At 34.1% G+C, this 15,644-nt stretch overlaps 1 protein-coding gene across 1 annotated transcript; it reads left to right on the top strand.

The window, feature by feature from the left end:
- Nucleotides 1-7,263: 7,263 nt before the first annotated feature.
- LOC149211594 (cellulose synthase-like protein H1) lies at nucleotides 7,264-15,314 on the top strand. The gene is made up of 9 exons (XM_089390464.1): nucleotides 7,264-7,624; nucleotides 8,000-8,342; nucleotides 8,428-8,568; nucleotides 8,791-8,907; nucleotides 11,388-11,600; nucleotides 11,773-11,920; nucleotides 12,456-12,658; nucleotides 14,011-14,358; nucleotides 14,661-15,314. Exons 1-9 carry the CDS (start codon nucleotides 7,356-7,358, stop codon nucleotides 15,195-15,197), a joined length of 2,319 nt encoding a protein of 772 aa, XP_089246590.1. The 5' UTR covers nucleotides 7,264-7,355; the 3' UTR covers nucleotides 15,198-15,314.
- The last annotated feature ends 330 nt before the right edge of the window (nucleotides 15,315-15,644 follow it).

Raw genomic sequence — 15,644 nt, 5'->3', positions numbered from 1 at the left:
CAGAGTGACATCTAGTATAACCTTGTTCAGACATAAACTTGTCAAATTTTATATGCCACTGCCTTGGAGCCTGTTTTAAGCCATACAAACTCTTCTTCAACCTGCACACTAGTTTCTCCTTCCCTTTCACCTCATATCCTTGTGGCTACTGCATATATATCTCTTCCTCCAAATCCCCATGGAGAAAGGTTGTCTTTACATCTAACTACTCAAGATGCAAATCTTCAACTGCTACTAGACTTAAAATAGTTATGATTGAAGTTATTTTAACAATAGGAGAAAATATTTCATCAAAATCAATATCTTTTTTTTGTGCAAACCCCTTCACCACAAGTCTAGCTTTGTACCTCTATTTTCCTCTAGTTTTACCTGTAGGCAACCTGACTAAGTCTCAAGTTTGGTTATGCATTAAGGAGTCCATCTCTTCTTCCATGGCTAGCTCCCACTTCTTGTTGCTTTCAACCTGCATTACTTCTTCATAACATTCGGGTTCACCAGAATCAATCAACAATAAATAATATAATAAAGGAGAGTATCGTTCAGGGGGTATACTTATCTTGGTAGATCTTCTAACACCACTTTCAGGTGTTTGGGGTGCCTATTTCTGTTCTGGTGGTGGTTGTTGTTGTGGTTGTTGATTATTATTATTTTTAGGCACTGCTATGTTTTCAGTGATCTCATCAAGAATTGTGTATTCCTTGTTTTATTTTTCCTGTTTCTTTTCCTGCAACTGATTCTTATACGAGACCTTTTCATTGAATATCTCTTCTCCTAATGATTTTGTGATTTTCATAATCATATAAGCAATAACCAAAATCATTAACACCATATCCAATAAAGGTACATTTCTTTGATTTTGCCTCAAAATTTGTTCTATTTTCTTTATTAATATGGACAAAGGCCTCAACCAAAAGGATTTAATAAAGAATAGTTTACCTTTTTACCTATCCATACTTCCTCTGGAACACCACCATCCAAGGAAGTTGAAGGCCTTCTGTTTATTAGATAAACAACAGTATCTACAGCATCTGCCCAAAATTGTAAAGGCAATCCTGCATGCAATCTCATGCACCTTGCATGCTCCAGGATTGTTCTGTTCATCCTTTCTGACACACCATTTTCTTGTGGTGTTCTTGGAATTTTCTTCTCTCTGTGAATTCCATGCTCTGAACAGTACCTATCAAACTCTTTGCTGCAATATTCACCTCCATTGTTTGATCTAAGACACTTCAATTTATTTCCTGTCCCAATCTCAACCAAAGCTTTCAATTTCTTGAAAGTATCAAATACATTAGATTTATTCTGAATACAATAAATCCAAGTTTTTCTAGTTGCATCATCAATAAAAGTAACATAATAACAAGAGCCACCGAGAGATGATACCTGAGAAGGTCCCCATACATCTCTATGCACAAGCTCTAATTTTTCTCTCTTCTTTTCTTTCCCAACTCTGAGAAATCTAACTCTCTTCTGTTTTCCATAAATACAATTCTCACAGAAGTCCAAATCAACATTCTTCAAACCTGACAACAAATTCCTTGAGTGAAGGATCTTCATCCCCTTCTCACTCATGTGTGCGAGCCTATGATGCCATAATGCTGCATCTGCTCCTTTGGAAGTTAAAGCACTAACAGAGCTATAAATACCATTGCATAAATACAATGTACCAACCTTTTCGCCTTTTTCTATTAATAGTGCTCCTTTGGTGACCTTCCAAGCTTTATCTGTGAAAATTGTCACACAACCTTCACTACCTAAATACCCTTTTGAAATCAAATTTTTCTTCAGATCTGGAACATGCCTTACCTCATTTAGTATCCATTGGTTTCCATTCTACTATTTTACAAGAACCTTACTCATTCCAACAATTTTACAGGGTTTATCATTACCCAAACGGACTCGTCCAAAATCTCCTTTAACATAGTCATGAAAGTATTTCTTATTAGGTGTGGTATGGAATGAAGCCCCTGAATCTACCACCTAGGAATTAGTAATATTTTCAAAAGAAAGAATCAAAGCATCTTGTAACACCTCACCTCTCACATTTGATTCATGATTGTTTTCTTGTTGTGCATCTCCTTCCTTTCCCTTCCAAAATCTACAGTCTTTCTTTAGGTGTCCTTTCTTTCTGCATTTCTAGCAGACTATCCCCGATCTGGACTTGGATTTGGCTTTCATTGATTTACTGCAATATCCTAAGCTCTATCCTCTTTCCACTTTTCTTCCCCTAGACTCTGCACTCAAAGCATTACCCGATGTCTCACTGGAGCTTTTCCATCACATTTCCTCACTAAGGATAGCAGTGACAACATCATCAAACTTTAAAGTACTAGATCCAGAAACATAGTTACTAATGGCCATTACTAAACCATTCCAACTTTCTGGCAATGAGCACAAGAATAACAGAGCTCTAACTCCATCATCAAAGTTTACCCCTATAGAACTTAACTGACTTGTAACAGCATTAAAATCATGTAAATGGTCCGCAACAGATCCATCTTCTGACATCTTCATATTAAATAATCGTTTCATAAGAAATACCTTGTTTGAGGCCGAGGGTGTTTCATATAGTTTCACCAACACCTTAATCAAACCCTCTGTCATTGTTTCCTTCGAAATGTTGAAGGCAACCGATGCTGCGAGGCACAATCATATTGTTCCGATTGCCTTTCTATCGAGAAGGTTCCATTCTTCATCTATCATACCCGTCGGCATCTTTGTTTTTCCACCCAATGGTAGGTAAAAATCTTTGTGATAAAGATAATCATCCATCTACATCTTCCACAGTGAGAAGTTTTGGCCATTAAATTTCTTGACCCTAAACTTACCATCTTCTGCCATTACTCCCACTCGAACCAAGAACCCTTCTTTCCTGCGAGTTTATCAGCCAAATAAACCTTCGGCTTTAATACCAGTTGTTAGAAAATTACATATTATAGAGCAATGGAACACATAGAATATTGCAGAAATATAAACACAAAAAACGCATAAAACCAGAGAGACACAGATATACGTGGTTCACCCAGTTTTGGCTACGTTCACCCCGAACATCCAGTCCTTCCTTTCTATTATCCAGCAAAATGAAGAGACACAACCTATAGCAGATCCATTGTAATATCCTTTGTTTTCTCTCACAATCTCACCTCTCTGTTTCTCGCTCGGAGAGTACACATCTATTACACAGCCTCAATACAATGCCCTCATACAAAGAGAGGGGTTTCCTTCTAGGAAAAAAAACCTTAAACTAAACATAAGTTCTACCGTCAGATCATCCACCTAATGAATGACCCAGATTGACTAGAAATTACTATACTTTTACAAGGAAATGATACTCGTTGCTAGAAAATTATATATTACAGAGAAATGGAACACATAGAATATTGCAGAAATATAAACACAAAAAATGCATAAAACCAGAGAGACACAAATATACGTGGTTCACCCAGTTTGGGCTACGTCTACCCCGAACAACCAGTCCTTCCTTTCTATTATCCAGCAAAATGAAGAGACACAACCTACAGTAGATCCACTATAATATCCTTTGTTTTCTCTCACAATCTCACCTCTTTGTTTCTCACTCGGAGAGTACACATCTATTACACAGCCTCAATACAATGCCCTCATACAAAGAGAGGGGTTTCCTTCTAGGGCAAAAATCCCTAAACTAAACATAAGTTCTACCATCAGATCATCTGCCTAATGAATGGCCCAGATTGACTAGAAATTACTATACTTTTACAAGGCAATTTTGCATTTGTTTTTAGCAGCGCCCCCGAAACCCTCGCCGGGGGACTGTTGGCCCCCGGACCCCCCAACCAGGGGGGATCGGCCCCCCCAAACCCTCGCGGGGGGACAAGTCCCCCCCGCACCCTAACCCCACCCCGCGTGGAGGGGTGTATAATCTTCCTGGGGTATACATCCGGCTGAAACAAAGACCTATAAATAATCATGCTCCACACCCAACAAGTATTAAGGTATTACAGACTCATGTGCATGAATTCCTATATTACTTAGTGCAATGGATCGAAAAGATTGCGAATAATATAGACAATGAGTAGTTAGAAAACATAACAGCCACATACATCAACACAACAAATAACCAAGGAATTCACCAGCCTTCCTGGCTACGTCTCCAGGTCTAGCTTTTAGTGTTGACCTCTATATTATGTCTTCAAGAGTAGATTATTACAAGTGTGAGCTCAAATCGAGTCTCAACACAATAGTGACAAAACAACAAGGATTTACTTGAAATCCTCAAGTCTACAAGAGTGCACAGACTCTCCCTCTTTCTCTCTGTCCTCTGCTTTCTCTCTGTCTCAGCAACTACCTTCTTCTATCTATGCCATTGAATGGCTTTTAAGCCTATCAGTGTTGTTAGTTTGCATTCCTTTCTCGGGCTTTCTAGCTCTTGGCCCCTATCCATTCATCTCCCTTTCGAGTGTTAAACAATCATTGTAAAACGTTGAAGGTATGGTGGTCACCTATTTGTAACGAAAAGGACCACTGGCACGGGTGAAATCTCGGAAACACTCTTATCTGTTTACAGAGAGAGATACACATAATACATTGAAAAATTCGATAAAACACTTTCTATTGGACTTCAAATAATATCCAATCACGTCCATAATCCCTATCAGGTCCGTGTTATATCATTGTCGCAAGCCCCTTTGTATTTCACACCGTTGATCTACTTGACCTCCGATCCAACGGCTAACATCCATTTCGGGTGGCTTATGTGCATGGAGATTGCCCACCTTAAAGGGCAGTTTTTTCTCTCCTGTGGGATGCTACATGTCGGCTGGCGTATAGGATCGGGTGGAGCCCGTCCAATACCACTTACAACCTTAGGCCTGCCCGAAATCCCGCTTACCATGGAACTCAAATAACATAAAGCGGTATCTATAAACCTTTTGAGTCCGGCTTTATCGCTTCGGGTCATTTCCTTTTGTATTTCGGTTTTATAACGGAAATGCGCAAATACACAGAAAAAGCCCGACAAATCCTTTTATATCAGAACTCAAATTATATCAAGCCGCGTCTATAATTCCTTTCGGGTCTGCCTTTATCGCCATCGCAAGTTGCATGTTGCATAGGCCTCGCTCCTTTGTATTGCTCCAATGCGATATTGTGATGCGATATCGCGATCGGCGATCGCATATCGCTAATCCTCAAGCCCTCGGTAAGTCCTCCTTTGTGTTATAGCGATGCGATATCGCGAGTTGATCTGGCTCGTTGATCTGCGCCCTCGATCAACGGTCCTCATTAAATCACGCTAATAACTATCGCGATTTCCATAGGGTTGCCTCCGATGTACTCTGTTGGTCTCTCCCGATTGCGATATTCTAATTTGATCAGTGCCGTTGATCAATCCGATCCAACGGCTCTAGTGCATCCAAGCTGCGCTTTCACTTTCCTTTGGATTTTCGGGTTTTTCCGTCATTACTTCACTATCTTCCCTTGCGACAGTGTTTCCGATAGTTAATATACATGAAGACTTAGAGGTTTTAGGATCCATTTTGGATCGACGATAGTCAATATAGAGTCTCCAACTACGGTCCTTCTTCTGTACCAACACGATCGGGCTCCCATAGGGCGATGAACTCAGCTGGATGTGACCATTTTGCAGAAACTTCTGAATTTGCCTCTTTATTTCATCGTTCTCTAGAACCGAGGGCTGATAGATTGGTCCATTGGGCAACGACGCACCTGGGGTTAGATCGATGGAGTGCTTGACCTGACAATGAAGAGGCACCCCTCCGGAGGAGGTGAACATGCCCTCGTACTCCTCCACAACCTTGTCCATCTGTTGTATGCATGCGGAGTGGTGTTGTCTAGAGGTCATGGCCACAATTTTCTTCCTTCCCTGAGGGCGTATCATTAAGAAAACAAATTTCCCAGTTTTGGAAATGAGCTTATGAATTGTTTTAAATTATATTTCACTTTAACACTAATATTATTTAATTTTATTAAAAAAAAACAAAATTTTGTAATTTTATTTATTTTTCAATTATAAAATTATTATAAAATAATTTTTATATAAAAATATTATAAAATATTTATTTTAACTTTAATTAAAAATGAATTACTGTTTTTACACATTTTTAAATTCTTTGGAAAGCTCCTTTTCTATTTCTCATTGTAATTTGATAAATATTTTTCACTAATTTGATATGTGGAATGGTAATTTGAAATTCTAATTGCAGTTTGAAATTCTTTTGACTAACTTAGTATGTGGAATGGCAGGTTGGATGGAGTTTGAGATTCTTTTGACTAACTTAGTAGAAGGGTAGGTTGGATGGAGTTTGAGATTCTTTTGACTAACTTGTGGAATGGTGGGTTGGATGGAGTTTGAGATTCGTTTCGACTAACTTGATATGTGGATCGGTAGTTTGGGATGTAATTTTAGATTCTCAACGTGATCTCCATCGCAATCAAACTCCAAATATGTAGTGGGAGTCTTTTCACAAATATTAGATGCCAATGATTTGAGTTTGAAATTCATGAAATCTCAATCAGGTTCATTTAGATACCATATTAAAAAAAATGGTTTTGATAATGATATATTTAATAACAAATGTGAATTAATTTACATTTCTGGTATAAATTATTATGACATATTATATATAAAATGTAAGTACATTGCTCTTAATCCTGGTATGAATTATAATCATGATAACATCAATTTATGATTGAGTAGAATATTGTTCCATCTTCTAGATGAATAAATAAAAATTATCGAAGGGACATCATGGTCTCGTCATTGATTCATTGACTATCATATCTCTCGCCATATATTTTTGGGTCTCTCAGATCGCTGCAAAAACCTCCAAAACAAAAAAGATTCATTCACTGCCATATTTGCGACCATATTTTCTTGGACCTCTCAGCGCACTGCACCCTCCCAGACAAATCAAACCGACAACGACTTTGCGAGCAGTTTTCAGAAATTTGTGCAATCGTTCAATGGCAACTGCATTATTGTAAGTTCAATATGGAAGCCACTTGCGAGGAATATGTATATAAAAACGAAACGGTACATACAAATCTTCCACGACACTTTCATCTAGTCACTGTAACAGCGATGACTTTCTGTCTGTTTCATATATTATTCACGTCCGTGTCCTCTGGGCCCTCCGTGACCACTCTCCTCCACGCAGGTAAATTTGTCCTTTTATCTATGTCATTTATTCGAGATGCTGAACGAAAATTTGAGTGCTGCAACTGGATGTAAGGCAATCATTCAATGGGAGTTCCTATATAAATCTAGCAGTGAAATTCTCCATAATCAAATCTCTATATAGCTTACATTGGCTGCTTGCTGTAATCTACAGAGAGCGCGCAGCCTAGTTCTGAAAATGGAGAACGGATTCAAAGTCGTTGATCCTTCTCTGTATGAAAAAGTTGTAGAGAAGCCGAAGCTATATCGAGTTTATGCTTGCCTTCATTTGGTACTTATGCTGTCCTTCTTGGGCTATCGTCTATTGAATCCCCTTGATGAATCTTATGTGGTTTGGATTCTAGCCTTTGCCTGCGAGCTCTGGTTTGCTTTCCAATGGATTCTTGAGTGCAACCTGAGATGGCTACTCGTTCACTATAGAACGTATCCAGAGAGACTTGCATGCAGGTGAATGCTATTACTCGTAAATCTAGACAAACTCGTATATATGTCTGTATATGTGGTGTTTTTATAGGATTTCAGATTTTAAAAATATTTAGGAAATATTACTATAGCAATAAGCAACAAGGTAATTGGGTTATTGTTAGTAATATTTTTGAATATTTCCAAGATCTACCATTTATTTTTAAGAATAACAACAAAATCAATTGTTTAACTTAACTGCGGTTATCAATTGATATCAAATGAATTGTTAAATATTGCCAAAATCTATAATCCATATAAATTCATAGACATATATATTTGTTAGGCTGGTAACACATATTTATAGTTTTTTTAACCTTTCCTTTCATTCATATATATATATATATATATATATTACAGATATAGTGGAGAATTTACTTCAAAGCTCCCTCCTGTGGACATAATTATCACTACATCAGATCCTTTCAAAGAGCCCGCAATAATGACCGCCAACACCGTTCTTTCAGTGCTTGCAATCGATTATCCAGTCCAGAAATTCGCATGCTATGTCTCAGACGACGGTGCCTCTCCTATCACTTTCTACTCTCTCGTAGAAACTATAAGATTTGCCAAAAAATGGGTACCGTTTTGCAGGAAGTTCGATATAGAGACAAGGGCGCCATTTGTGTATTTTTCCAAAGAAAGTCCCCAGCATAGCAAGAGCTTTGATTCGAACTTTCTCCGAGAAAGGCAGGAGATGGAGGTATGACGTGTTCACGAATGATGGAAGTTACCTAACTTGTCTATGAAATTGTGATGTGTTTTGACATTTCTGAATGTTTTTAAAGGATGAATATGAGGATTTGAAGAGCAGGATTACAAAAGTATTGGAGACGCAGGAAGTCCCATTAGAGTCGATATGTCTCGATGGTGTTGATGGTTTCGCTCATGGAAGTTCAGATGTTCGCAATCACTCAAGTGTAGTTAAGGTGATGAAAATTGCAGCAAAGGAAAAACAGTTGAGAATTATAGATGTGTAATATTAATTTTAATGACTGTTATTGTAAATTTTGAGAATATTTCTGAATCCGAGAGAAAAACAAAATCAAGTTAACTGTGCCCTTGGTTTGGTCAAATTTCTGAATATTTCCAAAATCTAACATCGATTTAAAGTCATACATCAATCCTCATTTTTCATGGAATCCATACAGGTCATATATGAAAACAAAGGAGATAAGGACGATATTCTGCCTCATTTAGTGTATGTTGCAAGAGAAAAGCGCCCAAAGGTCAATCACCATTATAAAGCTGGAGCAATGAATGTTATGGTAATTCTATTTCTAATCGACGATCGCGCATTCTCGTTTTTTTTTTTTTTATTTCTCCAGTTAAAATTTCCTAAATAAAATAGATTACAGTATGTATATAAATATTTGTATTTTATTTTTCATAATAAATTTTTTTAATTAAAAAATAATTTAATATAATAATATAAATATATATTAAATTTTAATTTATTTTTATAAAATAAAATAAAAAATATTGTCTAATTACTATTATTATTAGTTTCTCTATCTGTAAATATTCCAATCATATTCAAATTCAAATTCAATGACCAAATATAAAAATATTTATTATTAATTATTATTAAATATAATGATAATATCACTATCTTTATTATTAATGCCTCTATTATATTTATATTAATTTTTAAATTTCATAATAACTATAAATTTATGTAAAATAACTATTTTTCTTTAAATTATAAACTATATTTATATTTAATAATAACGCAACTCAGCAATCATCTTTTCTCTCTTTTATGATTTTTTTTTTAATTTATAAATAAATCAAATTCTTATTAAACATCTATATTATATTCATATTTTTTTAGTAAAGAAATACGATATTAAAAAAATACAATTAGATTATTTTTCTTCTTAAAGTTTGATAGACAGATTTACAACATTGGTCTTAGTACACATTAATCATCATCATTATAATTAATAAAAAAAAAAATATTTTCATTTTATCATTTATAAATATAATTAATAATAAAAATTTAATAATCACATATAATAAGAATGACTTTTCCTCACTCAATAGAGATTTGTTTCAAAATATATTTACTTAATAAAATTATTATGACAATAATAATTATTATAATTAATTTAGATGTCAGAAAAAATCAATGATATTAAAGTATCTAAAATTCATATCAAATTTTAATAATGAATTAATGTATTGAAAGGTGCTTAGTACATAATATAGAAGAAATGTTATCATGTTCATAAATGAATGTAAATATTTAAGTGTATAAATGTTGTAACAAAATATAATATAGATTAAATTTAAAAAATACAAATAATAAATTGATTCAATTAATTTTTATATTATAATTTTGTTTTATTAATAAAATTACAAACAATTATTCCAGAAAAAGAATTCTAATATGCATATCACATTAAAATATATTTTAATAATAATAATTTATATTTGTAACTCATAACATATAAGTATAAGTAATAAATATATAAAAATTTATATTTATATATCTATATATATATATATCTATATATATATATATATATATATGGTTTAGAGAGAATTTAGAGAATTGGTCTAGTTACCTCTTGATAAGAAAAGTGCTTTAATAAAGATATCAAAAAATAAATAAATATATATAGTTTATATGGCTTAGAGGGTGTTTAGAGAATTGAACTAGCGACTTCTCAAGAGGAAAAGTCTTTTGACTACGGGGTTATATAAATCTTGTCTAAGAAAAATGTCCACAGTAAGTATGTAACTATATGTATTATTAGGGTATTTGTGAGGGTGGGGATGGAGGAGAATATAAATGTTTTCTGTCATATTTCCCTCCACGACCACCCCCACCCAAATGTTTTCTCTCATATTTCCCCCAACCCCACCCTCACATGTCAGATATTTCTATATATAGAGATGTAAATATATACAAATGTAAATAATATTATTAAAAACAAGCATACATCCATCTTGATTTCGGATTTATCAAGGTAAAAAAAAAATCAAATCTCTCAAAGTGCAATTTCTTTCTAAGTTTTACATTAAAAAAAAAATTATATCTTAAAACATTTGATACCTCATTAATCTATATTTTTATATTTAAGAATAAAACTTATAATTTTTTTGCTTTTTTATAAAAATTAGGTAGATAAATAAAAATTTAATAAACAAAGTTATTTTCATATATAATTATATATAATGGAATTTCAACCTTAATTTTTTTATTTTTTTATTTTATTTCCATCGTTCACCCAAAATACATGTGTCCTTCATAAATATTACTTAAAAAAAATAAAATAATAAGATAAAATATAAAACAATTAAAATAAGTAAGATAAACAGGGAATTGAAACACTGCTATAGACAAATAAGATTAAAGAAAATTCATTTCAATCATAAAAATTACAATTTAACTTCAATGAAACTTGTACTTATACACTGATTCCACAGTGATCCACTGGTACTTCCACCATATTACCCGAGGCTTAGTCTCTGAATCTAACCAAAAAAAAACCCAACCTATCAATCAAAAACCATGAGAATCTAGGACGGCACAAAAAAGCATATCAAAAAGTTTTAAACCAGTATGAATAAAACATATCAAACCAGCGTTATACTAAAAACGTCAAGAAACCATTTCTCAACCGCTAAGCTTACATACCACAGAACATTAAATTAACATCTATTGGCCACTGCCGTTGGTTTTGATTATGAAGGGCAATGATCAAATCTATAATGATGATAACATAACTATATATTTCAGGCCAGAGTGTCCGGAGTGATGACCAACGCACCTTTTATCTGCAATCTGGACTCCGATATGTTTGTGAACAGCTCCAAAGCCATAAAACACGCCATGTGCTTTTTCCTCGACTGTAAGTCCGAAAGAGAATGTGGCTTTGTACAATTTCCACAAGTATTCCATGGAGGCATCAAGGATGATCCCTTCGGCAACCAGTTGAGAATATATCTAAGCGTACGTATCAATTCAGTCATTTTTTTACGCCCCTGAATGTTTACAGGTTTGTTTTCATTTTATTTTTTTATTATATGCCTTCTCCTTTTAGTTAGAATTGGCATTTTAATTATTGCTTTGTGATCCATATTTTTATATGGATGGAAACTAAATGTGACTGATGTGTATACAGACAATGACTAGAGGAATGAATGGTATCCAAGGCCCTCCCTATTGTGGAACAGGCTGCTTCCATAGAAGAAAAGCGTTATATGGAGTACCACCAGCTACAAATCAGCATTCCAACAATGATGTCAGAGAAATTGGTGATAACGCAAAAGGTAAGTCTTTTTAGGATGGTTGCCTTAATCGCATCAGCCAGTGTTCTGTGTAGGAAGAATTAGATTAATTTTTGTTATATTTTAGAATTTGATGAAGACGACTTATTTCCCTCAAATTCAGAAATATTTTCATATCATATAATATAGTCTCAAAATTCCAAATTCTGTTATGAATTTTTTTATGCTCCAATTAATTTTTGAAATTATTTTGAATTTAACACTAAACACTATAAAGGAAATTCTGAGGTTAAATATTTTTGGAAAGGAAAAAATAAAACTACCTTCTCAATCATATTTTTGACTCGTCTTCTTACTGCACCTTATGATTTAATGGAAAAATACCTTATCCAGAGGTTCTTACATTTTTTGACTCATCTTCTTGCCGCACCTTATGATTTAATGGAAAAAAGCCTTATGCAGAGGTTCTTACATGCAAATACACCAGTTTATTACGAAATTAAAACAAAAAAAAGTGTACATTATGGGGATTGATTAAGATACAATGTCTTTTCTCAATTGGTTGGTTGTTTTGCAGTGTTTCACGATTTAAAAGCATCCTCCTGGTCTTTGGAGGCTTTCAGAAGTATATTTGGAACATCCTCGGCCCTTTCAGCATCAGCTCGGACTATCATGAGAGACGCCCAATACGGTGTCCGTTCTTCTCCTTCACTGGTTATAGATGAGGCCTTGAACGTTTCTGCCTGCAGCTACGAAACCAACGCTGCGTGGGGTAAAGAGGTAGGCCGTTTGATTTTGAATGTTATAGACTCCCACTCAATTTTATTATAGGAAGTTTGATTTTGAATGGTATAGACTCCCAGAAGAATTGAATCCCCACCTCATGATAGAGGGCCAATAACTTAACAGAGCAGAGGGCTTCATCCAAGACTATTTTTCAAACTATTTGAATTAAATAACCTGTAATATCCAAATACAAAAGTCTAAATAAAAATGGATAATTTTTTCCTAGTTGAATTTAATCAAACTGCAAATATCAAAAATATTTTTGAATTTTCATAAACAAAAAAAAATAATTATTTCACTTAATACCAACCTGGATTAATCGCCCATTACAACAACCACGTTCAATGTTGTCCATGAACCACCTCGAGTATATCTGGTACCTGTGTTTAACTTGACAAGCAGCGATGTTAATCATTGATAAAATAAGCCAACCTAAATTGACCTGTGCTCTCCATTGTGCCGGGTATTTTAGGTTTTTTTAATAATAAAAAATTATTGAGTTAAATAATATTGGATTGTAGATTTTAAAAATATTTCAATCTAAATTGACCTGTGTTCTCCATTGTGAAGGATATTTTAAGTTTTTTTTTAATAATAAAAAATTATTGAGTTAAATAATATTGGATTATAAATTTTAAGAATATTTTTAAATTTTGATAGTGAAAAAAAATTAATAACTTAATTTTAATTAAATAACAATATTTTCCTAAAATATTTCTTAAATTTGCAATTCAACCAATTTATTAGCATGTAAATAAGAATACATAACCAATTTATGTGGTATAAAAAAGGTAAGAAGGAACACAAGTAAATTTTACTTTTCCTCTTTTGAACAAGGCGCTTAAGCAATGCAGGCACTATCAACTATTAGTAAAGGCAGACGAATGAAAGTTTTTTAGGCTTGACAAAGTGACAGGAATGAAACGGTTTTATGCCACAGAATAAAGAATATCAGTTATTTTCGTTAAAATTAATAGTAGAGTTGTTGAACAATCAATTTTGTGTAGCAAAAGATGTCAATCTCAATGAAATAATTTGAGATATTTTGATGTAAAGTTTTACTGTTTGCAAAAAATTTTATAATTTACTTAATACAAGATGGAAAGATAGAAAATGTCCTAAACTATATGTACTATCTTTTTATTAATATAAAGAGTAGCATTTTTTTCCACTAAAAACAGAAAGATAAGAATTCATCATTCCGTTAAGATTGTAGAATGCAAATATCTTCTCTCATGTTTTCTCAGCCATGTTTCAGTTTCCATGGTTTTAACAAACAATCCACAAAAGATAGGCAAGATAACTCACATATCACACGAGAAGAATGACTTGATTATCTGTTGCAGATAGGATGGATGTATGGATCAACAGTTGAGGATGTTATGACTGGCTTGAAAATCCATTACATGGGTTGGCATTCTCTATTCTGCTTACCTGAGCAGCCAGCCTTTCTGGGAAATGCACCAACAAATGGTCCAGACAGTCTTGTGCAGCAGAAGAGATGGGCCACTGGGCTACTGGAAATATTCGTTACCAACTTATGCCCATTGCTTAACATTCACAAAAACATTATGCTACGACAGAGGATGATGTATATCTATTGCCATCTATGGGGAATCTGGTCAGTGGCAACGTTTTGCTACGCCCTCTTGCCAGCTTTCTGTCTGTTAAGTGGAAAATCGTTCTTGCCCGGGGTAAGGCCAATGAAATCAATTCACTGAACACCAATATAATACACAAGTTCATATTGAGAGAAATTTTCTCAATATTAAGAAGAAATTGGTGGAGAATGTTTAATCTTGTTTAATTTTTTGGTGGACACTCCACTATTGTCTAATTTTCAAAATAAGACCATGAGTAAAGTATTCACCCGAAACATTAAACAGCCAGAGTTTTTTCAAAAAAATTCTCTCAATATGGAAATATACTCTCACAAAAAAAGTCATGTTTTGTCAAATTTCATGAACCTTACGTGCATCACTTGTTAATATTGCAGCCTTCGGAGCCTGCCTTTGCAGCCGCAGTTGCACTGTTTGTTTCAACCTATGGCTTTAAGCTGTGGGAATATCTTCGAATTGATAGTTCCATCAGAGAATGGTGGAATAACCAAAGGATGTGGTTTATCCAATGCTTATCTGCGTGGATATTTGGCATGTTCGATGTTCTAATGAAGTTAATAGGAGTCTCTGAAACAGTTTTCGTGGTGACTCCAAAGGGATCCGAGGACGAGGGTGAGTGCAATGATGGTGACTTCACATTTGATTCATCTTCATTGTTCATTCCACCGACAACAGTGTTGCTTATAAACTTGGTAGCCATTTTTTTGGGGACTGTACTTTCCATGGCAGGTAAATATGAGATATTGAGAGGAAAGCTATTTACAGAGTACTTCTGCAGCGTGTGGGTGGTGATAAGTCTGTTGCCATTTGTAAAAGGACTGGTGAGAAACGGGAAGCGCGGCATCCCTTGGTCTGTAGTCATAAAATCAGCTCTACTAGCTCTCGTTTTGTGTTGCATTTGGGGACAGAATTAGCTTTGCTTTTGTGCTGTACTGGGAGAGGGACAACAGCATTGAGGATGTATTCTTAATATTTCCAATATAGCTCATTTGGGTGGGAAACAGATAATAGCATTGGGGATATATTCTTAATATTTTATATAGAGTTCATTGGGGACCAAATTTGAAGGGAAGGGTTGTATTTTATTGCCAAGGATTACATTTATTTTAGATTTTTAATATTTATAAGTTCAAATAAATTATTTCTTTCGTATGGAAACGAGAAATGATTTTGAATTTCATATATACGTCAAATATCACAATTTCCACTATTTTAACTTGTGTCAATAAAAAGCCTCAAACAACAAAGCTTATCTATAGACAAAAACTCTAAATATCCTTGAATGGGCATACTTAAATGACACTGGTTCACCAATAATATAATTTATATCATAATATAATCTATATAGGAATCATATAGAA

This window comes from Pinus tabuliformis, chromosome 1_1 (assembly GCF_031772625.1).
Source record: "Pinus tabuliformis cultivar Carrire ecotype Pingquan chromosome 1_1, CPIR1, whole genome shotgun sequence".
NCBI lineage: Eukaryota > Viridiplantae > Streptophyta > Pinopsida > Pinales > Pinaceae > Pinus > Pinus tabuliformis.
This window is presented reverse-complemented; position numbering and strand designations above follow the sequence as displayed.

Coding starts and splice junctions, on each gene's coding strand:
- LOC149211594 (XM_089390464.1), top strand. CDS start 7,356: ATGGAGAACGGATTCAAAGTCGTTGATCCTTCTCTGTATGAAAAAGTT. Junction 11,601..11,772: donor AGTTGAGAATATATCTAAGC/GTACGTATCAAT, acceptor ATGTGTATACAG/ACAATGACTAGAGGAATGAA. Junction 14,359..14,660: donor GAAAATCGTTCTTGCCCGGG/GTAAGGCCAATG, acceptor TTAATATTGCAG/CCTTCGGAGCCTGCCTTTGC.